The following is a 24,875-nucleotide window of genomic DNA, read 5'->3' on the forward strand; positions in this document are numbered from 1 at the left end:
TCCTCTTAGCACCGCGAGAGGCGCCGGTGTCTGAAGTCGTGCCACCGGTATCTGCAGAGGTTGCTGCTTCACTCTCGTCCTTTTTTCTTTGGTTCCTGTTCCCTTATTCTCCCCACATCTTGGAGTAGGTAAATGGGGGCGGAACAATCACCGGACGAGGTCTCTTTGGGAGTGGAGAGGGCGGGAGGGGGCACGCGTGTTGATCTCGGACAGTGCAGCAGCCGCGCGCGTGTCTCCCAATCTGCGGCTGGGCTAGAGTCCCAGCGCGGAAGGAAAACCAGCGATTGCGATGGAAGAGCCTGGACTACGGAGGAAGCAGGGGACGCCACAGTTAAATGTTTGAGTATATTGGTTGAGGCAGCTGCTAACAGGGGGAATGGTTCCTCTTCATTCGTGTTGATTTTGATAGACTGAGCGGAATCCCGCCTGTACCATACTGCGGTAGGGTGGGAGGTGACGTTAGGTTTAGGAGGTAAAAAGGGGGGGGGGCGGGTTAGTTTGAAAAAGCGTCAAGGGGAACGTTTTCTACCTTGAGCATCAAGTTCATTTAGTCCAGCCCCGCATAAGTTGTCAGTCTGGAAACATACAGCCAGGTTTATATCAGTCTCTAAAATGATGGGATCCTAAAACTGGAAGAATTCTCGTAGAACTTGTGTCATTCTTTTTTTTTTTCCTTGCCCCTACTCCCCTTTCCACTGTTACCCCACGAAGTTGAGTTTTGTTTCAGAGAGAGAGAGAAAGTATTAGCTATTGAGAAACGCCTTTAAAAATCTAGTGGTAGCCTGGTACTGTGGCGCATGCCTGTAATCCCAGTGACTTGGGAAACTGAGGCAGAAGGATCACAAATTCAAGGCCAGCCTCAGCAGCTTAGCGAGGCCCTAAGCAACCTAGTGAGACCCTGCCTCAAAATAAAAAATAAAAACAAATAAAATTTAAAAGGGCTGGGGATATGGGCCATTAGTGGTAAATTGTCCCTGGGTTCAATGCCCTGTACTTTAAAAAAAAAAAAAAAAAAAAAAAAAAAAAACCTTAGTGGTTCTGTAGGTGCTTGCAGTATAAGTGCACACGCTTAGAGTGCTCAGTTTTAAATTAGAGGTAACCCCACCTACTGCAGGCCTCTTTGGGAAAGTATTCATTAGAAATAATAAACGGGATCCACTGTGTATTTGAAGTTAGAAACTTTGCCCCCAGGAAATAAATTGTTTTTCTCAAAAATGTTACTGGCTAAGTGGTTAACTAACCACTTTAAAGGATACATTTTCAGAGCAGAGGTAAATAGATTATAATGTTGCAGTTTGTATCAATGGAGTGCAGATTGTAGTAGGAAGAAGCTGTATTTCTTACGTTCCATCTCTTAACACTGGAGAATGGTGCCAGACTGATAGAGCTAACAGACTTAATAGCAGACATGAAAGGTCACTCATACTTTTTTATTTTAATTTTTTGACTAGGAAGAAAAAGCTGCAGCTGAAAGAAATGTTAGAAATGACAGAAATGCATTTAGTAAGGTATTTTCTGTATAAGATAAGAATTAACAAATATGGGAGAAAACAGATTCCAGGAACGTAGTCCTTTTGGAAGAAGTAACATTTAAATAGCCTGGGAAATATTTGAGCTTGAATACAGCATTGCAGTTTCTTGTAGAGACACAGCTTAATTTAAAAACTATTAAATATAGATCCTGCAGGGAAAGAATTTGATATGTCTTTTATACCGACTGTATGCTTTAGAATTATTTTAAGTGACTTTTTTAGAAGTCTTACCCACCGTTTGTTTTAACTTGTTTCACATTTAACCAGCATCAAATAAGTTAACACTACAAACAAGAGATGCTCAAGTATTTGAAATGGATACAACTGAATGAGCTTTCACCCTTTTTTACACTACCATGGTTTAGCCAAGAAGTATTTATATTCAGGTCTCTTCAACTGAAACCTTTACAACAGTGGAAAGTTGCTTTTTCTCCTGCATACTGACAAATGTCAGCAGTCAAGTGATTATAGAGGGAGGAGGTTATTGCACAAATCCAGAGTAAAGAATGTGACAGCACATTTACTTCTTTGAATCCATAGCATAACTAATTCTTCTAGATTAATATTTTCAACTATTGGAAGTTTTCTTCCATATGGATATCTTGCTAACACGATAAACTCTTTTTATGAACTCCCTATGTCCTAGTTTCCCTTCAAATCATCGCCTGGAAGTAGCTTGGATTTACCCCTTCCCTAGAAGTTGTTTTAGAGCAAATAATAAACTTTTCTGCAAGAAATTAAATGTTTTTTCTTTTGTCAACCCACCACCCTATTTCAAACACATGTTAATCTCTTGCCTGATCTCTAGCAAGAGGTTCTTTGCTTGGGTCATTACTATAACCAGTTAACTATTCCTAAGAGTTCAGTCAGTTCACTCTTGTTCAACCAGAATCAAGTGATAAGTTACCGATTACTATAATCTCAATAAATGTTAGTTCCTTCCCTGTCCACCCAACAGCTACACCTGCTAGAGGAAAAAAAAAGGTTTTCTATTAACAAATTAAGTATATTTCTATTAACAAATTAAGTATAAGAAGTCAGTGGTGCTTAACCACTGAGCCATATCCTCAACTCTTTTTTCATTTTTTTATTTTGAGACAGCGTCTTGCCAAGTTGCTTAAGGGCCTCAGTCTCCCTAGCCACTGGAGTTAAAGGTGTGCGCCTGGATTTTCAGTATTTTCTGATGGTGCTTATGGTTTTGAAGACTGGTTCCCTGCTTTTAGAAGTTTGGGTATGCACTAAGAAATTATTTGGAGTCAGTGTCACTTTTAAAAAGGACATAGAGGATGGAGATATAGACCAATGGTAGATCGCTTTCCCAGCATGCACATGGCCCTGGGTTTAATCCTCTGCACTGCAAAAATACATATATGTAATCAAAGGAGGTAGAAATTTGACATAACCCAAGAATTTTATACCATTCTAGACATTTTATTTTGTGTATTCAATTGGCGGGGCAGGGGTGGTTGCTGCTTTGTTACCTAGAAGTTATTTTCTGTTAAAAAATTCAAAGCTTTCCTTACACATTGGCAAATTTTCTTCTCTGGTGTGTATGTTATTAATAGAAGGGCATGAATGTCTAGAAGGTAAAAACCTACATAAAGTTTTTTTGTTGTTGTTTGTTTGTTTTATCTGAATGTAGTGCATGCAGGTAGAGACAGGTTGATTTTTCTACCTTTGGTTAGTTTTATCTGAGTCAGCATGCTACTTTGGTTGCAACCACTTCTCTCAATCAGTACCAGTGAAGAGTTTACCTAGTAAATCAGTATCTGAGACATTTTCAAAGGAATATCTACCTGTTCTCTTACTAGGCCTCTAGGTTTCAATGTGCTAAATGACTGTCTCTAAATATATAAATGTCTGTGTAGCTTGCTTTCTTATTACTTGCAAGTCTCTGTTCAGATGTCACCTTGATCATTCCATATGGATTACTTCCTCCCCCATCCTGCACATATCTTCCCTACTCTTTTTATCCTTTTTTTACCTTTTCCCATAATACTTCAAGTCACCTTTTCTCCTCCCCACCAGAAGGAAAGGTTTATGAGGACAGAATCTGCCTCTATACTGGCCACTGTTGCATTCTAAACACCTTATCTTTAATGGGTCTGCTACAAGGTGCTTTAGCCAGGTCCATTAAGATAGTTAGACATTTGATTTTTAAAGGTACTTTATGAATATAAATATAGTTTGGGTTTTGTTGACTGTATTTTAAGATAGGGAAACTTGCTGACAAGGTAAAAATTAAAGATTTGATTATCACTTTCGATTCTGGAAGAAACTTTTTCCTTAACACAGATGATAACCAAATTGATGTTTGAAGGTCTATGCAGTTGCTTCCTTATCTGTGGGTTCCACATCCATAGATTCAACCAACCTTGGATTGAAAATATTGAGGGAGGGGGTCATTCTTTCTGTACTGAACATGTAGACTTTTTCCTTGTCATTGTTCCCTAAACAACATAATATAACAACTGTTTTTGTAAAATTTATGTTTAGTATAAGTAATTTAGAGATGATTTAAAATATATGGGATGTGCTGCAATTGTGTACAATGAATCAAAATGCATTCTGCTGTCATATATACCTAATTAAAATAAATTAATTAATAAAAACATATGGGAGGATGTGTATTAGTTGTATGCAAATATCATGATATTTTATCTAGGAGATCTGAGTGTCAGGAGATTTGGGTATCCAAAGGGAAGTCCTGGGTCCAATATCTGTCACCACCCCCGCAACCTGAGGGTTAACAATTTTCTCTGAAGCTAAAGTTATGAGGTAGAGTAGGTTGGGGAACTATGAAACTTCAGAGTAGTAAAGGGTTAGAATACCAATTAAGAAATGTAGATAAATGAGGTAACAAGGAAATGGAAAAGAAGAATGACAAGAAGAATCAATTCACAAAACTCAACAGCTAAATAACAGTTCTTAAAAGAAAGAAAAAAAATACAGAAGAGGAAATTATCAATAAAGCAATTCAAGAGAAGTTCCCTAAAAAGAAGCACAGTATGAAGTTTCTATACTGGAAGGACCCACTTGAGTGGTCCTTATGATAATGTCAGTGGGAAGACTCTTTCTTGGTCATAAAGCTTCCCAAGAAAGAAAACAGGTCACATGGAAAAAAGGATGAGGAATCAGAATAGCTTCAGACTTCTTAACAGCAAGATAACTATGCAGTGCCTCTAGATGATTAACCAACTGAAAGGGTAGGGAAAAAAGACTCTCAGATGGGCAAAGTCCAAAAATGAAGAAGGAAACTAAGGAAGAGGAAGCAGTGTGATAATAGATCAGGGATCTGCTTTATTCTTGACAGACTTCTAGCACTAGTTGACTGTACAACTGTACTTTGATACCTGTTGAAACTGTAATATTGATAGTATACAAATGTGAGTGTGTGTAATGCCACTGAACTGTAAACTGTAAGCAAAATTGTTAAAAGGATAAATCCATTTACCCCAACTTATTAAAAAGGAAAGAAGGTAAAAAAAAAAAAAACCACCAGCACAGGAAACTGTTAAGTTAGATATAAAAAGTTACTAAGTGAGGACTGGGGATATCTTAGTTGGTAAAGTACTGCCTGGCATGCATAAGGTCCTAGGTTCAATCCCCAGCACCAAAAAAAAAAAAAAAAAAGTTGGTGAGTTAGTGTAGAGAGTGGTGTGTAATCTTCCCACTGTTTTCTTTTGGAAAAAAGTTTTAGATATGGAATCAGAAAACCTGATTAAGAGACTGTCCTCCAGGTGCACAGCAGGGGTTAGTGAATGTGAGTAAACTACTTCCAACTGCAAGAGCCTGGCTTCTAAATTTGCTTTTCCATCTAGGCCACTACATATCCAAAAAGGAGAAGCAGCTTAAATGGTATATAATTGCCATTTGAATCTCTTGACTAGTCGCCTATGGCCAGCTATTTGTTTAATTCAGAAAAAATTTAGTCTAAACAAATTTCATTATCTTACAGCGGGAACTTCTCACTGAGGACTAGCTGGATTGAAAATGGAGAACCAAGAACCAACAGATGCTTCTCGGAATACCAAACAGACTATTATTTCAGAGGAGGTATAATTTGTTTTTCACTTTCCTTTTCCCTTCCCACATAAGTCTAAATTTAAGAGAGGTATTTATGTTGTTTATTGTTGCAGATGGATAATTTGTAAACATTCTCCTACTCTCATTTTAGGGCTTTGGTGCTTTGTTTTTTCTTTTTCTTTTTTCTTTCTTTCTTTCTTTCTTTTTTTTTTTTTTTTTTTTTTAAGGAAAAAGAAGTTTTGTTTTGCTAGCAAATGAGAAACACAGGTTAGTCCTTTCCCAGAGTCTGCAATTCTGCCCATCAGTGGGAATAGGGTTTTTTTAAAAAGTGATTCAAAGGCAACATTCCAGGTATTGTCTGTCCAAAGTTATAATTCACTTGTCAATTTGGAAGATAGTCATTCCTTAAATCTTCTAGTTCAAGTACTTTTTGCTTTTGTGTGACAGCAATAGTTTATCCCTCTTAGTTATATGTATGGATGAAATGAGACTGTAAGTAGATTTTGACTCTTAATAGAAAATTCTTAATTCTTATTAAAATAATCTACTTCCCTGAATAGAAAGGCAAAACTATGTGGGTCTTTTAAAACTTTGATATTTCATATTTAGTTATCATATCTTAGCTGTTTGTGATCCAACATGTATGTTTAAGAACCTGAATTGGGGCTGGGGTGTGGTTCAGTGGTAGAGCACTCGCCTAACATGTGCAAGGCACTGGGGTTCAATCCTCAGCACCACGTAAAAATAAATAAAATAAAGGTATTTTTTCCAACTACAACTAAAATATACATATTTTTTTTTTAAAGAGAGAGTGAGAGAGAGGAGAGAGAGAGAGAGAGAGAGAGAGAGAATTTTTTTTTTTTTAATATTTATTTTTCAGTTCTCGGCGGACACAACATCTTTGTTGGTATGTGGTGCTGGGGATCGAACCCGGGCCGCACGCATGCCAGGCGAGCGCGCTACCGCTGAGCCACATCTCCAGCCCAATATACATATTTTTTAAAAAAAGAAACCTAAATTGTTAGTTGTGGACCAAATTCCACTGACTTTGTAGAACTAATGTCTTTCTTGTATGTTATTCAATTTAGTTTTTCAAGAATCTCTTTTTGCAGGAACCATTACAGTGGATAAATTTTAAATCCTTCATCAATTCTGATCTTGGCACCTTTCTGGAATTATTTTTTATTTAAAAGTTTTTCCATTGTCTGTGAACAGATCTGCTGATAATTTTTAGGTTGCTGCCAGGAAGAAGTGAAAGATAGGATAGGAAGAAAAAGGCTACTGCTTTAAGTATACAGTGAAACTCTCTCAGTTCAGTATAGTGCCATAGGTAAGTTAGTCCTTGTAACCAAAACTCCTCAAACAGCTAGCCTGAACAGTCCCAGGGACTTGTCTTAGATTGGGTGGACAGATCACATGTCAGGGTAAGAAACTTAATCCTGGACCTGGTTTCCCCACAGTTAGTTTTCCAATATAATCTTCTATGGAAAATACATTGATAAAATTTTACCCACACATACACCTATGTAGCTAACACCCAGATGGGGGGATAGAACTTTAGTAGGAGTATCCCAGAAGACCTCTTACCCTTGGTGCTCCCATCTAATTGCCCCCACTTCCTCCATCCCAGAAGTTTCAACATTTTTACTTGTTGGTGCTGAGAATTACACCAGAGCCCTTGCACATTCTCTCTCTGAGCCACGCTCCCATTTCCTGTCCATTTTGACTGTCACTTATTTTCACTTCTTTTTTTTTTTTTTTTTGAGAGAGAGAATTTTAATATTTATTTTTTAGTTATTGGCGGACACAACATCTTTGTTGGTATGTGGTGCTGAGGATTGAACCCAAGCCGCACACATGCCAGGCGAGCGTGCTACCACTTGAGCCACATCCCCAGCCCATTCACTTCTTAATAATACCTCAAAAACTCCAAAGAGAAACAGAGCTAGCCTTAGGAAAAACAACTTTGAATATTTATTCTGAAATGAAAACTTGCCCAAAATTATTGGGAGGGAAGCATGATTATTGGGGTGGGGGACCACATATCAAAAATCTGAACAAAAAATACCTTTTAGATAAAAAACCAACTGAGTTAGAAAATTTCCCAACTTACTATCTGATCTCATTTTAGTTAATTTCAGAAGGAAAATGGGTCAAGCTTGAAAAAACAACTTACATGGATCCTACTGGTAAAACTAGGTAAACGTTTTCTTCTCTTATAAACTGATCAATATCTTGGTTCTCTGGATCTCTGTTGAATGTTTAACATTATTTTTTTATGTTTTCCTCATTATAAACTTTTAAATAAGGACTTTAATGAAGATGCTTTTCCACTGTTAAAATGTTTGGATCATTGATAATATGAATAAAATTAGGTTATAAATTTGTTACAATATCTAATCAGGAAACTATTTTAACACCATTCTCCCCAGTAGACTAGTGTGGAACTAAACTTTTGTGTCAAACCTAATTTAGTTGCCAAGATAGCAGAATAATTAACAATACATGTAAACAATACTTGTAAAACCAATACTTTAATCTCTAAATTAGAAAAATTTAAAGAGAAAACAAGAACATAGCTGGTTTTAAGGTAACACCTAGATGTTTATACCTTGTTCATAGAAATGTAAACTGGAAGAAAAACCCATATCATAATGCATATTTTCACTCATTGTAGCAATAGCCAGAAACACATTGTACCTTTTGACCTAACAGTCCCACTTCTGAGAATGTCTAAGGAAATTATCTCTTGTTTAGACTCAGATTTATACATGAAAAATGCTCATTAAAAAGTTAAAAGAGGCTGGGTGCAGTGATCCTTGTGATCCTCCTGCCTCAGCTGCTTGGGAGGCTGAGGCAGCAGGATCACAAGTTCACAGCCAGCCTCAGCAACTGCGGTGAGATGCTAAGCAACTCAGTGAGACCCTGTCTCTAAATAAAATACAAGATAGGGCTGGGGATGTGGCTCACTGTTTGAGTGCCCCTGAGTTCAATTCCCAGTACCGGGCACAGTAGCACATGCTTGTAATACCAGCAGCTAGGGAAACTGAGTCAGGAAGATCGTGAGTTCAAAGTCAGCCTCAGCAAAAGTGAGGTTCTAAGCAACTCAGTGAGACCCTGTCTTTTAGTATTTAAATAAAATACAAAATACCCTATCTTTAAATAAAATATGAAAATAGGGCTGGAGATGTGGCTCAGTGGTCAAGTGCCCTTGAGTTCAATCCCCAGTACCCCCAACCCCACAAAAAAAAAAAAAATTGGTGTGGTGGCACACACCTGTAATCCCAGCTACTTGGAAGACTGAGGCAGGAGGATCCCAAGTTCCAGGCCAGCCTCAGGAACTTAGCAAGACCCTATCTCAAATTTTACAACATGAAAAAGGACTGGGGATATAGCTCAGTTGTAGAGCATTCCTGGATTCAAGTCTCCTTACTATTAAAAGAAGAAGAAAAGAAAGTTAGGGCTGGACTGGAGATTGTAGTCCTGTGATATAGATAGCCCTTGCCTAGCATGCACAAGGTCCTAAGTTCAAGCACTGCAAATATGTATATGTGTGATTAACTAATTGTTACGGTGTATTTGAAGAAAACCTAGTAAAATGGGAAAAGTTAATATAAAAATAAAGTAGAAAATGGTACATATGCTTATTTAACTCTGCCAAATAATAAGAGAAGGCTGGGAGAAGAACTAACAAAAAAAGGAGAAGAAAAAAAAACAGACAGCTATGTACTTAATTCTTATTTTTCTGTTTTCCATACTTTATGTTTAGTAATCATTTCTGATAGTATTATAAACTATAATTCAGCAGTAGAGCACTTGCCTAACGTGTAAGGAAGCCCTAGGTTCCATCTGCAGCACTACAAAATATAAAGAAAATTTAAAACTATAATGTATTCAAATAGATTATTTACCTAATGAAACATAATGAGTAAAACAGAAAGTATGAAAATTAGATCACATGATTTATCCAGATTACATGATTAATATTCAGTATTATAAAAACTTCATTTGTTAAGTGATCAGATAAAAATACATGGCTTCTCTGTGGGTAGACCCATCTGTCATCAAGGTGAAGAAAATACATGGACTCGCAAATTTGGACAATTTTGATTAGATCTAGTGAATTAGCACAAACAGTAATAAGACCTGGTGTTGGAGAGCTATAGGAAACATTAAGATATTTATATTGCACTGTTGACTCAAAACCCAAAAGTAAGAAAGCTAACACACTATGCCATCATCATCCTCGAAGACTGTAACATTTAAAATATTAAGTGAATTTAATATTTTAAAACGTAAGGAATACGGCCAGACCCAATACAGAAATGTGGCAAGGCCAAGCTTCAGGGAGCACAGTATATTCAAATGTATTTATATTTGTAAAAATATATACAGACATTGGATTCCAATATATTATGATATGGTATGGTTTCTTTTTCTTGTAAAACTAAGTTTATAACACAAAATACAACCCTTAACACTAATTAGTCTAAGAATATGTGTTGGTTTATGCCATGTATCTCTTCACCTTGCTAGTCATCTTCCCTTCCAACAATTAATTAGGAATGTCCACCAGAGTCATTTGGGGATTTTCTTCAGAGTACTCAAGTCTAGGTCTCACAGAGTCTATTTCAGTAATTTGGGAGTGGACCCTACCTTCTACCAACCTAATTGTACATGTTCATTTCCATTCTTCATCATATAAGTCGTCTTGCTGGCCCCTGATGCAGTCTTATGTAAAGCATTAATATTTTTGTACTGGAATATCAAACTTTAAAGACGAAATCTCTGTACTTTCTAGTAGGCCACATTCTGTAAATTTATAAGAATGTGTTCTTTATTATCTAGTATAAAAGCATATGCAGAAAGGATAAAATAGCAGCTAGAGAATCCTTTGGTCCACTATCTTATTTACAGAAGAAAGGATATGAAATTAATTTTAGAAGTGTAAAGACATACTGGTGGTAAGTCCCTACACTGACATTCAGGGTAGTGCTGGGGTCATCCTTTGTTACCATCCAACCTCATGGAAACAGAATTCTAAAGCTAGAAGAGATTTTTGAGGTAATGTATTTGTTCCCAGGTTTTAGAAATGACAAAACATTTTCCAGGAGATTGTGGTTTTAGTTTAACTGGAATGCAAGTAGAGATTAAGACTCTCTTACTCCCATTGAAAAATAATCTCTCAAGAGTCCCTTTAAAATTGCTAGAGCTCTCGTGGGGACACTGTTGTTCTAGTATTTCTTAAAAATACATTTATAGTTTATTGCTGGTATTTTGTGGCTCAATACTGCTTATTGACTTCATCTTGACCACTATAATGATGCTACTTTTTTTGTTTCCCTTATTCCTAGTGTATTTGGGATGGGACCTTCAGTGCTTTTTCCAGCACTATCTTCTTCAGTCTTTAGGACTAACCTTAAGAGGCAGCAGAGGGAGCTATGCCAAAAGGTGTTTTATCTCTTGGAACCTGTATTATCTACTTATCAGAAATTGCTTTTTGGTTGGCTTCTTGCTACTAACAGGAATGTTGGGCTGCTGTGAGTTGTCATAGTAGTCTTTATTTTCATGGGTTCATTTTTACATACATTTGCCCTTTAGAATTTGGGTATGATGCTGAAAGATATACAGGGTTTTTTTTTCTTTATTTGTAAACCAGATTAAATATCAGAAAATTGTTTATTAAAATGGGGCAAGGTCCAAATCTTGGGGACCACTAGATAAAAAGTATGAGCAAGAGGGTTTGTCATAATAGTACATTTCATAACCCTTACTACTGGGCTGCAGATATTGACTCCTTTCTTATTCAAATTCCCAGAGCCACCCAGATCTCTCACTTCCTTTTGAAGAGAACTAAAATTGTTTGCTTCTCCACTCCCATTTTTTACCAGTTTTTTTAAATTTTTTTCTACTTAAGGGAGGAGAGCATAAAGGGAGAAGTTTCCTGTTATGCTCTTTCCCCTTTAAACAGCATGATTTTTTCAGTAACTGCATTTTCTATATAAGTTTGCTCAATGTTCCTGTCGAGGAAGTGGATTAGTACAGATGTTACCAAAACCTGAAGTAACATAGCCAGGAACAGATAGCTAACAAGGAGTAAAGCCATAAAAGGGAGCAGGAATTTGCTGTTACCTCATTTTTTCCCTGTAGGGACCATTTTTCCCCCTTAGACAAAACTTCACATATGCAAAATAGAGCACTTACCTCAATTTAATAATTCCTCAGTAAATGGGAAGGTTCTACTTTCTTAAACTGTGTACTTTAGGTCATATATTTTAAAATCTATGTAAATAATGTCAGTAGTTGGCATTGTGCATGGGACAAGGCTGGGCTCTTCCTGGGGCTTACTTTGCTTCACTGCTTAACAGCCTTCACAGCTGCACTCACCAGCTGCCCTGCTCACCTGCAGACTGATGATCCAAACTGAAGTGTTTTGAGAGTGGCAAAGCAAGTGCCTAGCAGGCTTTCTGTTAGATGGTGCCCAGAGGGTTAGATGTAGGGTGGCAATGGTTTTCTTTGGTCATTTTGAAATTCTAAGTACAGTTGGCTTTTTAAATAACAGATCTTTATAGTCTTGGTCTTCTTGGTCAGTATCATTAGGACATTTGCATGCGTTGCATTTATGAAGTTCTGGTTATACATGGAAACCTAAGAACATTCTCCTTTAACACTAACAGTTTTTTTTCATCTTGTCTGTCTGAACAGAACTTGGGAAACAGTGAAACGTACAACCAGGAAAGGACAGTCTGCTGATGGTATGAGTCTTATAACTCTCTTTCTAAATAAAGTTAGCACAGATAATTACAGGAGAGTATTTAGTATAACCAGAATCTCAGAGAAAAGAGTTACATTCAGTTATGTTCTTTTACCTGAAAAATCTTTTTTTTTTTCCCCATTCTATGTAACTAAATAAAGCTTTGCTTTTTTTTTTTTTTTTTTTTGTATTGTTTTGTTTTGATGCCATTGGGGATTTAACCCAGGGGCTCTCTACTGCTTAGCTACATCCCTGTATCCTCAGATTTTTTTTTTTTTTTTTTTTAATTCTGAGTTGCCATGGCTGGCATCCAGTTTAAATGAAGCTTTCTTTATAAAGAACTTCTGGTTCTTGTTTTCTAAGCTCAGGTGAGGTGTACATATTTTTATAGCCAAATATAAATCTTAAAGCCACCCTGTGTGTCTATATTTGCTGTTCAAAGATCCAGGTGAGAGCCCTCAGCTTGGTAAAATAATTTGACATACCTTCTTACCCTCAACCCCTTGCTTTTAAGTTAATGTGAATTGGGAAAAGACACTTTTTTTCAGTTCACCTTTCCTTTTATGAATGGTTTGACTGCAAAGACCTCAGAAACAATCCTGAAAATCACTTCTGGCATTGGGGAAGTAGGTCTTTTCTTATTTTTCCTTTTTATTTTTCTGATATCTATTTTTACTATAAGCAGAGTAGTTTTGCTGCAGCTCTTGTTCTTACCTGAAGCAAAAGCATTTAAAAGGAGCCCAGGCCTCCTCCCAGATGGTTCATATTTTCCAGAACCCAGGGGCTTTTTGTTTTTTAGTTTTGTTTTGATTAAGGCCAAGTTACTTGGGAGGAAAGACCTTTTACTCTGTTATAACCAGTCTAGTTAGCATACACTAGTAGCAGTGGAGTCTACTTGGTTTCTTGCTTAATGGAATTGCAGGAGCATAGAGATCACTAACTCACAGTGGTCTGGCTGCTGCACAGTGAGTGATGGTTCTGCCTAGAGGTCCGCGTAAACTGAAGCTTCATGTCCTTGACCCTATGTGAAATACTTGGTTTCAGTTTAGTTTTATTTGTTAAGAAATTGAGGTGGACATGGTGACATCCACCTATAAGGCCAGGCAGCAGGATCAGGAATTCAAGGCCAGCCTGGGAACACAGGCAACATAGGTAGGCCCTCCCTCTCTCTCAAAAGAAGTGACAATTAAAATGAGCTTTTTATTTAAAAAGTCAAGCACAGAAACATGATTATTTTTTAATCACAGTTTTAAATGAGAGTTCCAACGTTAACTGCCAACACTAAAGATTAAGTTAATTTCTTATTGCTTACTGGGAAATTCGGAGTAGATTCTGGATGCAGAAGTCTGGGGCTTTAGTTGGATTGCTCTGAGCAAATTGCTGGTCTGGCTAACCTTTCTTAGGGATTACCTTGCTTTCATTTCCTGGTGACAGGTGTAGCAGTCATCCCAGTGCTCCAGAGAACTCTTCATTATGAATGTATTGTTCTGGTTAAACAGTTCCGACCACCAATGGGCGGCTACTGCCTGGAGTTCCCAGCAGGTGAGTAGCTGAGAAGGAACATAGCATCATGTTGAGCAGGGCAGTGCCTGAGAACTGCAGTGCTTAGATCTTTAACATCTTTTCATCTGTCCATGTGGTTGTAAGTAAAACAGAACCATTTCTGTTGGGAGGCTCTACCAGGCCACCAGCCACACTCCAGTGATCCACTGAATCCAAGAAGGTGATGTGAGGCAGGGTGCTACGGCCCACCTTTCCATGCCATCCCATCCACCTCTCTACAGTCTCTCTACAGTCTCTCTTTGAGTAATTACTGTTCCTTAATTTATCAACTTATTCCCTGTCATTAGCAATCTGCTCCTGATAAGAAACTTAGTAATAAGCAGGTCAGACTCAACTCCAAAAACCATAAATGAAAAAGACAATTTGATCTACCATCGATAAACAGGAGAAGGAAATTTTCTTAATTTCAATATTTTTTCAGTTATACAGTAATTAAAGCAATCCAAAATTTAGTGCATTATATTATTATAGGACTTTATTGGATTATCCCTGTCTAAAAAGATGAACTCTCATTTACTTGTCATTAATGGTGTAAGTGTTGTGTTTTGGAGTGTACTTAGTGGTGAAGTGCATATTGAGCATGCATGAGGCTCTGGGCTCAATCTCCATAACCACCACCAAAAAAAAAAAAGAAGAAGAAGAAAAAGCCCAGTTCATGGTAACATACAGTGATAGCTATTTCATTTCTCATTTACTTGCCATTTTACTAAAGAAATTAATAAGAATCAAAATAACTGAGTAACCTGCAGTTCACTTTTTCTTGACATTGTTTTATTCCATTCAAGCAAAAGAATCTGAGTTGCCACTCTCCTTCCACTTGTCCTCTCTATTTGCATCTCACAATAACCATAATGGTCATCTGAAGTCCACCAGCCTTCAGTTTACTCCTTTCTGGCATTTCATGATAAGACATCAGTATTTTTCTGTGGGACAGAAAGGCAAGATAGATAAAGCAGCCTTTTGTGCTATGTCACATAGTTGGCACCCAAACCTAGCCATTTAGCCACCACCAAGTCACTTTTCCTTAGAAACACTGTGCTGTACAAAAAGACTGTTGATGTAACATCGTCATGAAAAAATTCCAGATATAAATAAGGGGAATGTCAGCTTTATCTTTAAAACCACGTTACATGATCCTCTGACTCATCTAACATAGTTGAGCTATGCTAGAAGAATGAAAAGGTGCAATGAAATTGAATTCCCCTATCCCATCTCATAAGTGATCTGGATTTGCAGGTCTCATAGATGACAATGAAAGCCCAGAAGCTGCTGCTCTTCGGGAACTGGAGGAAGAAACTGGCTATAAGGGCGACGTTGCTGAATGTTCTCCAGGTTTGTACTGCTTGCCATGTGTGCACTTTGGACAATCTCTTGAAAATCACTAGATTCCTCTGTATAAAGGGATCAGTTATTTGGATATTCTTTATGCTCAGAATTCAAATGACTTTTATTTCAACTAATTCACTAAAGAGAATAGGTTATAATTGATCTCCTCAGGAAAGCAGGTAGAAACAAGAAGGACCTGAACTTGGAGGAGAATCATGAAAGTTAGATGCCTTTCAGAATTTCCCCCATTCTAACCTTTAGTACTTTCTCACCTTATCTACGTGCCACACTCCTCACTAGAAATATCCTTTTTTCTTGTAACTAGGCAGTGCCACCTAACACCTCAGACTTAACCAAACCTGACTCAATAACTCTGGGGAAAATGGGAGAAATGTGTGTGAAATATATTAGTATATATATGCTCTGCAGTCCAGTAGCATGTACTGACTGAATATATAACTGTAATATTGCTTTATTAATTCTGTAACTATGAATCCCCAGTCTGTCTTCTTAGGATATTTAAGTAGTAAGACAAATGAGAAAAGGGACTAAAGCATCTGACTGGTTTCTTAAGATGAGTTGTCACTGCTCTCCGTAGTTGTATGTATGGATCCTGGTTTGTCAAACTGTACCACACACATCGTGACAGTAACCATCAATGGAGATGATGCAGAAAATGTAAGACCTAAGCCAAAGCCAGGTAAGTTGGTGTTGGCTACACTGAAGGAGGCTGAATTGCATTAAGTATCCTTTTAACTTGTTAAAATTATTTTGTTAAATGAATCATAATCTTCCATTCAAAGCACAGTCTTTTAGAGGTACTTTAGTATTCTTGTCTGTTTTCCTAATTTGAGTAGTTTAGCATTTTTCTTTCACTTGATTTTTTTTTTAGAGAGAGAGAGAGAGAGAATTTTAATATTTATTTTTTAGTTCTCGGCGGACACAACATCTTTGTTTGTATGTGGTGCTGAGGATGGAACCTGGACCGCACGCATGCCAGGCGAGCGCGCTACCACTTGAGCCACATCCCCAGCCCACACTTGATTGATTTTTATTCTTTCTTTATTTGAAATGTTAAATTACACATTTTTATATGAAGAATAAGTTTATTCCCACTTAGTAAAATGAGCTACAGGCCCAAATATAAAGTGAGAAATTTCAATACCACCTTGATTTCTGTATTCCCGTGTATTTTAAGAATGACAAGTATTGTTAAGGGGCAGATGTTTATCAACTATTCCTATAATTTCTTACCCTTTTTAGTTATTCCTGCTTCAGTGTTTAATTGCAACCAATTTTAAATGCTTAGTTTTTAAATTGCAAATATAACATGCTATGGAAAACAGTCTGGCAATTCCTCAAAAAATTAGGTATAGAATTACTATGAGATCTAGCATTTCCATTCCTAAAAGAACTGAAAGCAGAGACTCACATACTTGTACATCCATGTTCACCACAGCATCATTCATAGTAGCCAAAAATGGAAACCACCTAAGTGTTCATCAGCAGATGAATGGATAAACAAAATGTAGTCTCTGTACACAAGGGAATATTCAACTATTAAAAACTTGGTGTGGTATGCTACAACATGTATGAACCTTGGAAACATTATGCTAGGTGAAATGGGCCCAACACAAAAAAGACAAATGTTATTTGATTCTACTAGTATGAAGTACCCGTAACAGACAAATTAATAGACACAGAAAATAGAGATTACAGTAATTATCCATTATTTTTTAATGGGTTCCAAGTTCCCATTTGGGGTGATAGTTCTGAGATTAACAGTGGTGATGGATGCACACTGTGAATGTTATTTGATGCCACTGAACTATAACCCTAAAAATGGTCAGAATGGAGCCAGGGTGGACATAGCTTAAATTATAAAAACTAAAGATTAAAAAGTTGCCTACTTCTAAGAGAACTTTTGTTCTTAATAATTATATAACATTATGTCACTGATTCATAGGGGGTTAAATTAATTCTGTGGGTTAGAACATCAGAATTATTAGTGTCCATTTTCATCTAAGATCTTTATTCTCTTAACATTCTTGGTTCTATTGAAACATTTCAGTATACAAAAATACTGTAATGCAATGTTGATACCCAAGAGAAAAGCCATTAGCATATGTATGCTGGTGGTCATCATGATCAGTGTGGTACAATTTTTTAAATAACCTATCATGCCCTTCAAAAAGAAAAATGGCCAGAAAGGTAAATTTTATGTGTATTTTACCACAGTATACAGATATTACACCTACATATGTATATTATGGAATATGCTTTTAAATGTTCTTATTAAGCCCTTGATTTGGAGACTAATAACTTTGTACTGTTGGAATTTGTTTTGCCATGAGATAACTAAAGTTGGTAGAGAATCAGGTCTCTGTTAGATAGCCATTTTGATATGTCTTACATTATTGAAGCTTTCCAAGGTATTACCTTGCAGTCTTGCTAAAATGTTCTCCTTCTGTTGTTTATTTTCAGGGGATGGAGGTATGTTATTCGACTTCCAGTTGCTGACCACTTGTATGGCTTAGTATAGTGATGACACTACAGACATTTTGGGTTGTTTGCTGGGCTCTTGTTATTTAGCTCTGTTTTCATTTGAACTTTGTTTATTTAGAATTTGTGGAAGTAATTTCTTTACCAAAGAACGACCTGCTGAATAGACTTGATGGTAAGCATCCTTAAGATTATTACCCAACTTTCTTTATCTTAATGTCCAGTACCTAGAAACCATTGTGAAAACTGCCATTGACATATAGTAATTTTTTTTCCAGCTGGTATGGAATTTTAGAATATAAGCAAAACATTCTATATTCAAGTGAAAGCCTTTAGTAGGGGTCTTTTCACCAACAAAATTGTTTAAGATTATATTCCTGTTCAAAACTAGCCAAAACTATTCTGTACTCTCAATCTTTATTCCGTAGCAGTGAAAAGGCATAAATAGATATGGCTTAGCTTTCCCTCAACTATATTTTGGATGGTTCTTTATGCAGGATGTAAGTTAAAGGAGAATTTAACAATATTTCTTCAACAAATATTTGTAGTATCTTCTGTATGCCATGATAAACTGATATAATGAACCAAACTAACTAGCTGTATGACCCTTTTTAAATCACTGGTCATGTTGTTCCGTTCTGTAACTCTTGGCCAGTCCATCTCACAGGGATTTTATAAAAATCCTGTTATGTGGAAAGATATCCTTCATATAACTGCCTCAGGTGATACTGCTAATGCAGACATGACAAGGGCTGTCCCAGGAGTACTCTGTGCAGGCTGGGTAGATTTCCATTCATTTACAAAGGAGACCCTTTTCAAAATTTGAATATTTTGTTGGTTATAGTTCAGGAAATTGATACCTATTTTTTCTACCATTTTTAAGTAATTATTTCACACATTAACTTGAAGCATTATTTGCTCAGAAGCTTTTTAGAGTGTCTCTTCCTTCCATGACTGCCAGTGGCTTACAATTTCACTTCAAAGCAGATCACTCTGAAATGTCTGTTACTGGTTTGAAAGGTAAAATGGGTATCTTTCAAAAGCTACTGTGAATTCAGACTCTCAGCCTCTGTCCCTACTTTACCTTTTAAAATACTAGACCTAAAGTAGAAACCACCTCAAGATCTTAAAAGCAGACTTAGAAATAATTGTATCATATTAAAAAGAGATACCATTCCGAGAAAGCCATGTCGGTGGCTAACATGCAATACAGTTGTAATACCTGCAATTAGGAAGGTTGGGACAGGAGGATTGCAAATTCAAGGCCAGCCATACCAACTTAGGGAGGCCCTAAGCAAACTACAAAATAAAAAGGGCTGTGGATGCTCAGAGGTAAAGCACCACTGGGTTCAATCCTCAGTTTAAATAAATAAGTAAAGAGGCAATATAGCTCATAGTTGCATAATCCTTACTTGGTTTGAGGCTCAGCTGATTATTTATGACTTCAAACAAGTCTTGATCTCTAAACTTTATCTTAAAACATGAATAACAGTAGCCTCTGCCTCTTAGGCATGAATAAAATGGCACAATGTAGGCAAAGCACTTGGCATCCAATGCTTAAGTGCTACACGCCATCAGTTTTTATTCTTTCTTCCATTGAGAGTATCCTCTTTAAAAAATATTTTTCTGTGTCCTGTCTCCCACCTAATTTGCCTTTGTTTCTGGTCTTAGAAGAGGGGGAAAATAGAGCAAGAGAAGGAGGAGGGGAGGGAGGAGAGAAAAATATGAAAGAACCAGTTTGCCTAATCTTAGTAGATACAGTAATCAAGTAATTTATTCAACAAGGAACATTTGAGAAGGTGTAAGGAAGGTATTTTAAGATCAGTTTGCCACAAAGAATAGCATTCAACACTTATCGAGCATTTGCTATACATAAGTGAGTAGGACATGATCCCTGCCTTCAAGGATCAAATTATCTTTGAGATTGTTCCCAAACAAGTGGCTAGGCAAACTACACGTTCAAAGTCTAACATCCTCCTTTGGAGTGAAAAACAAGTTCCCACTAAGCCCTATTATAATATAATTCTGAGAACACATTCTTAGTAGTATTCTTCCAGGCCTAACATGCACATATTTCAGCCTGCCAAGGGGAAATGTACACCCTCCATGGGAGAATCATCACCTTGGAGTTTCAGAAGACTAAACCCAGAGCTGTAAATGAAGTATAATCATTGGATCTGTGAACTTACAGCTTTGCTGTCTTAATATGTAAAATCATTATCCTTGGTGTTCTATCTTGTGCTGGGAATGGGATCCTGCTTTTCTGTCCTTCATTCTTCCTTTGGAGTGGGATCTCTGAAGATAGAAAATATTATTACGAGCATCTAGCCTATGAACAGGCAAATACTAGTTGTACAGTAAATGTTGAAAGTGTTATCCATTGTTAAGTGCATTTTCTAAATTATATTTTTTGCTTCCTGCAGCTCTAGTAGCTGAAGAACATCTTACAGTGGATGCCAGAGTCTACTCATATGCTCTGGCGCTGAAACATGCAAATACGAAGCCATTTGAAGTGCCCTTCCTGAAATTTTAAGGCCAAAGAGGACACTGGCCCTGTTTTTGTAAATGAGACCACTAGGTCTTCTTCACAAAGACTTTGTATTCAACTTAGTTTAATGTAGATTTGAAATTAGTTTTTTCATAAAATAAAAGCAGCACAAAATGCATGTGGTGGTATGGAACTGTAATTACAGGTAGGGTACAACCTTTAAAAGTCTAGCTACTATTAATGGAAACAAACAAATGCAGGGTGTCTTTACTACAAGTTTTATTTCTTTAAACCCAACTACTACTTTTTTAACCTAGTCTAAAAGGTAGAGATAGGAAAGCAAACTTGAGTTCCAAATTGGGTCAAATCTTTCCACCCTCAACATCTAAAATAAAAATTCTGTTGCTGGGTATGTATACACCTGTTTTCTGCAGTAGTGTTTTTAGTTTTGAAGAAAGAGACCTATATAGGACTACTTTGGCCTCTCCTAATTGAATTGTTATATGGGCAATACAGTATGTAAAATCTAATAGAGAATAACATTTGTGATAAAACAGTATATGATGACTTGATAACCATCTAATTACCGAAGGTGACCCAGCTTTTAGGTAATGAAAAATGGTTGATTCTACTCAATATACCAAGGCAAAGAGAGTAGTGAAAATCCATGGCCCTTCATTAAGCATGTACACTATACTTTAGATCTGATTTCCTATATTTATCTCAGAATATACTTGTGAAAACAGATCCATAGAGCTGGGGTTGTGACTCAGTGTTAGAGTGCTTGCCTAGCATGTGAGGCCCTGGGTTCGATCCTCAGCACCACATTTAAAAAAAAAAAAAAAAAAAGAAAGGTATTTTGTCCATCTAGAACTACAAAAAAAAAAAAAAAAAAAAAACAGATCCATAATAAGATTGACAAAGTATAGGCAGTAAGATTAGCTAACACTTGAAGCCCAAACTGAAGGGAAACGTGGGGATAACTGGTGCATGCCATCCCTGAAGTCCATCACCCAGTGTTCCAGGGCCATTTAATTTTTCAGCTTCCAACAGCTCCAGCATACTTGCCTTTTCAGTTTGGCCTCTCAAAGAAGTCAGAATGAGGCCAGGCATGGTGATGCATCCTTGGAATCCCAGGGGTTTGGTAAGTTGAGGCAGGAGGACCATAAGTTGCACGGCCAGATGTAACAATTTAGCAAGACCCTAAGCAACTTGAGAGAGATCCTGTCTCAAAAAATGGACAGAGGATGTAGCTCAGTGATAAAGCACCCGTGTTCAACTCCCAGTACCATCTCCTGTTTCCAGCCTGGATCTAGGGATAAAGGTAGGCCCCTCAGAACAATATAATATAAAGGTTTCAGATAAAAGCAGGTACAAAAATGCTCCAATCTATGGGTTCACCATCTGACCTAGAGGTAATATTATGAATAGAAATTTAAGCTCCTGGGGCTGTGTCTCAGTAGTAGAACGGTTGTCTAGCACATGATAGGCACTGGGTAAAATCCTCAGCCCCACATACATATAGATAAATAGAATATCCAGTTGGATATTTATTTATGTGTATGTTATAGTTATATAAATGCTGCTCATACATGTGGTGAAGAGAATCAAACCCAGTGCCTCACACATGCAAGGCAAGCACTCTACCACTGAATACAGCCCCAGCCCTCATACTTGTCATTATACAGTAAGACTTAAGGATGGATATTATTACAGGACTCTAGAATTTTATAAATCAAGTTTACTGTCCTTCTAAGAGTGAAGATTTAGCTCCATCTCCTTGCTACAACAGTAACTTTTTCTATGCCTCTCTTTACTTAAAATCTTTAAAAATCATGGATATCATGATTCCTCAAAGGATGTATCCTATCATTTCTAATATTACTCTCCTCCTTTGAAATCAAGAAGAGACTCCAGCACTCCAATTCTTCCAAAGCCACTCCTTACAGGAGTCATCTTCAAGGAGTGAGGCTTATAACCTGGCCTTTCTTTCTTCCCAAGAGTCACTTAGAAGCAACAGCTAACTCCTAGAACCATCCCTAGTGCTGTTCACATTATCTGTGAACATCAAAAGGTTGTGCCTTGGAGATTAAGTCAGAGTCTAAACACTGCAGTCTGGGTGTTAAAAAGGGATTTAACAGGGCCTGGATTGTGGCTCAGCAGTAGAGCACTCACCTAGCAGGTACGAGGCACTGGGTTCAATCCTCAGCACCACATAAAAATAAATAAAGGTATTGTGTCCAACTACAACTAAAATATACACATATATATATATTTTTAAAAAATGATTTACAAAGAAGTACAAATTCAAATAGAGACACAATATTGTTTTGAGACCACTGTTTTCCTGTCCCCTTCCAAATATTAATCACATGAATGAGTACCTTTAAATTAGCTGCTGTTCAATAATTTCAGATTAAACATTAAAGTGTATATTACATTTGTCCTCTTTAAACAAGCATCTCAGAATAGGCTTGATGTAAATACAGTGAACTTAAACAAGTAATCTTAGAGAACACTTAATCTCAGTTTCCTTTATTTTTCCAACACAACTGAAACAGTTTTATTAAATAAAAGTTTATTGTCTACTGTTTACACTCATGTTGCTGCTATAAGTACAACAACAGACTTAAATTCCTAGCATGAATTACTCATTGTTCACCCCCACTGAACTACAGACATTGCTTGAGAATTAGATCTTTGCTTTAGGGATTTAAAAAAAGAAAAGAATTGGGGCATATCATCTTGAAAGAGTATTCTCAAGTGACTGGCTGGAATTAGAAGGCATAGCCAATACAGTCAAACAGCACAGATTATGCTGTCCCTGGGAGGAAAGGAGGAATGAAAAACAGGAAGAGTAATCAGAAGCAATTGTTTCTGGCAACAGAAATACGGTCAATGCTTGATTTTGCTCATGTGGGCTAAGTGGCTGCTTTGGGAAGGAAAAAATAAAAGATGGGAATAGGGATGGAGCGGGAGGGGAAGGAACATGGATACTATGAATTAAAAAAGTATAAAAAGTAATTATCTAAAATATAGATTAGATATAAATGTTCCAGAACTCATCAGATAAGCTCAAAAATACTGGAAAGTGGCAATTTGAACTACATTTATTTTTAAACAAGGGGGGAATATTAAGTGTTTTGAATGTTGTGTGCAAAACTAATCCATGTCACCATCTCACTGTCATGATTTGACACAGCAAGGTAGATGCATTGGTTTCCAGCATTACAGGCAACACTAGATGTACACTTTTTAACGAATAATGTAAACTTCAGTTTTAAGGCAGCTGGTACTAATGCTGCACACAGGCTTAGCTCCGTGCCCATTTCAGAAATGGGACTGTTAGCACTTGAAAACAAGAAACTGAGGGAGGAAAAGGGGAACCAGCATTATTTGACAAAAACAACGTGTCAAAATGTTTTCCCTTTCACACACACAAAAAGAAATATTTGAACATTTAGAAAAACAAAGCACCCATCCCACCAACTTCAGCCTGTTCCTTAACAAATATTTCAAAATACTGATAAATAATTGTGACTGCAAGTAGAATTCCAGTGCCAGATCCAATGGCCCCAAGGAAGTCAGCTAACACCGACAGGGCGCCAATGCACAAGCCACCAAATGCAGCTGCAGTGGGGATATACCTAGAAGACAAAACCCTTAGTCAGGCAGTGGAGCAGAATGTGAGAAGTGACAGAAATAAGATGGCAAGGTTGCTTCTCTAAAGAAATACAAATTAATCAAATGGGAAGAGTATAGTATTGATGGGTTGTACATAATGGACGACACACTGATGAGAAACTGTGATTAAGGCAATGACTTGACTCTCATATTTTTTTTAAAAAGGCTAATAGCCAAAAAAGGCAATATGTAATTTTTAGGACAGATGATCAGAACCCTGGGCTGAGATTTTAATTTTTAAACAAGTAACCTTTACTTTCCTTCATAGAGTGAAAAGTAAATTTCAAAATGCTTTCTACATGTCAACAGATGGAACAAAATTTTGAAGATCCTCTTCAACAGTGATTCAACCTTAGTTGACATTGGAATTATGAGGAAAATTGTTTTTAAACAATGGGTTTTTATTTAAAATAAGGGTGGGAGGATCTGGGAGATATAGGAAATGAAAAACAGAATGGCAGAATGATGGCAGTTCCTGAAGCTAGAGGATCATTACAGCACTCCACCAGAGTGTGCTGCAACAATTAAAAAGTTCACGTGAAAACACTAGTGCCTTTTCGACAAGTCATGCTGGAGTAACTGGACACCCATCACACAACACAAAATGAACTCAAAAGTGCATCGCAGACCTACACGGAGAAGCTGAAACTTCTTGGAGAAAACAGGAATACAACTTGAGTTTGGCAATGCTTTTTTAGTTACTACACCAAAAGCATCAAAAACAAAATAAACTTGGGTTTCATCAAAATTAAAAACTTGTGCATCAAAGATCATCATCAAGAAAGTGAAAAGCCAGGCATGGTGGCTCACTCCTGTGACATGAACGCTGAGGCAGGAGGATTGAAAGTTCAAGGCCAGTCATAGCAACATAGTGAGACCCTGTCTCAAAATTTAAAAGGACTGGAGTCATAACTCAGTGGTAAATCAGCTCTGGATTTAACCCACTGTATCAAAAAGAGAAAGTGAAAAAATAACCAACAGAATGGAAGAAAATATTTGA

General features: G+C 37.0%; 2 protein-coding genes across 3 annotated transcripts in view; one reads left to right on the forward strand and one right to left on the reverse strand.

The window, feature by feature from the left end:
- The first annotated feature begins 17 nt into the window (after window positions 1-17).
- On the forward strand, window positions 18-20,521 carry Nudt5 (nudix hydrolase 5). Of its 2 annotated transcripts, XM_026408570.2 has the most exons (10): window positions 18-128; window positions 5,491-5,588; window positions 7,690-7,757; window positions 12,264-12,313; window positions 13,747-13,854; window positions 15,112-15,207; window positions 15,800-15,901; window positions 17,686-17,694; window positions 17,825-17,878; window positions 20,127-20,521. In XM_026408570.2, the coding sequence occupies exons 2-10, from the start codon at window positions 5,526-5,528 to the stop codon at window positions 20,234-20,236; spliced, it is 660 nt and encodes a 219-aa protein (XP_026264355.1). In that variant the 5' UTR covers window positions 18-128; window positions 5,491-5,525; the 3' UTR covers window positions 20,237-20,521. The 2 variants fall into 2 exon arrangements, with proteins under 2 accessions (XP_026264355.1, XP_077658836.1); XM_077802710.1 differs by lacking the exon at window positions 20,127-20,521 and adding an exon at window positions 10,913-11,009 and having other exon boundaries at window positions 7,700-7,757; window positions 17,686-17,863.
- A 2,075-nt stretch (window positions 20,522-22,596) lies between these two features.
- Sec61a2 (SEC61 translocon subunit alpha 2) overlaps window positions 22,597-24,875 on the reverse strand; it is a 30,954-nt gene continuing 28,675 nt past the window's right edge. The window contains exon 12 of the mRNA XM_026408558.2: window positions 22,597-23,838. Within this exon, the coding sequence (XP_026264343.1) occupies window positions 23,652-23,838 (187 nt within the window). The 3' untranslated portion in view covers window positions 22,597-23,651. The remainder of the gene's footprint in view (window positions 23,839-24,875) is intronic.

Source organism: Urocitellus parryii, chromosome 9 (assembly GCF_045843805.1).
Source record: "Urocitellus parryii isolate mUroPar1 chromosome 9, mUroPar1.hap1, whole genome shotgun sequence".
NCBI lineage: Eukaryota > Metazoa > Chordata > Mammalia > Rodentia > Sciuridae > Urocitellus > Urocitellus parryii.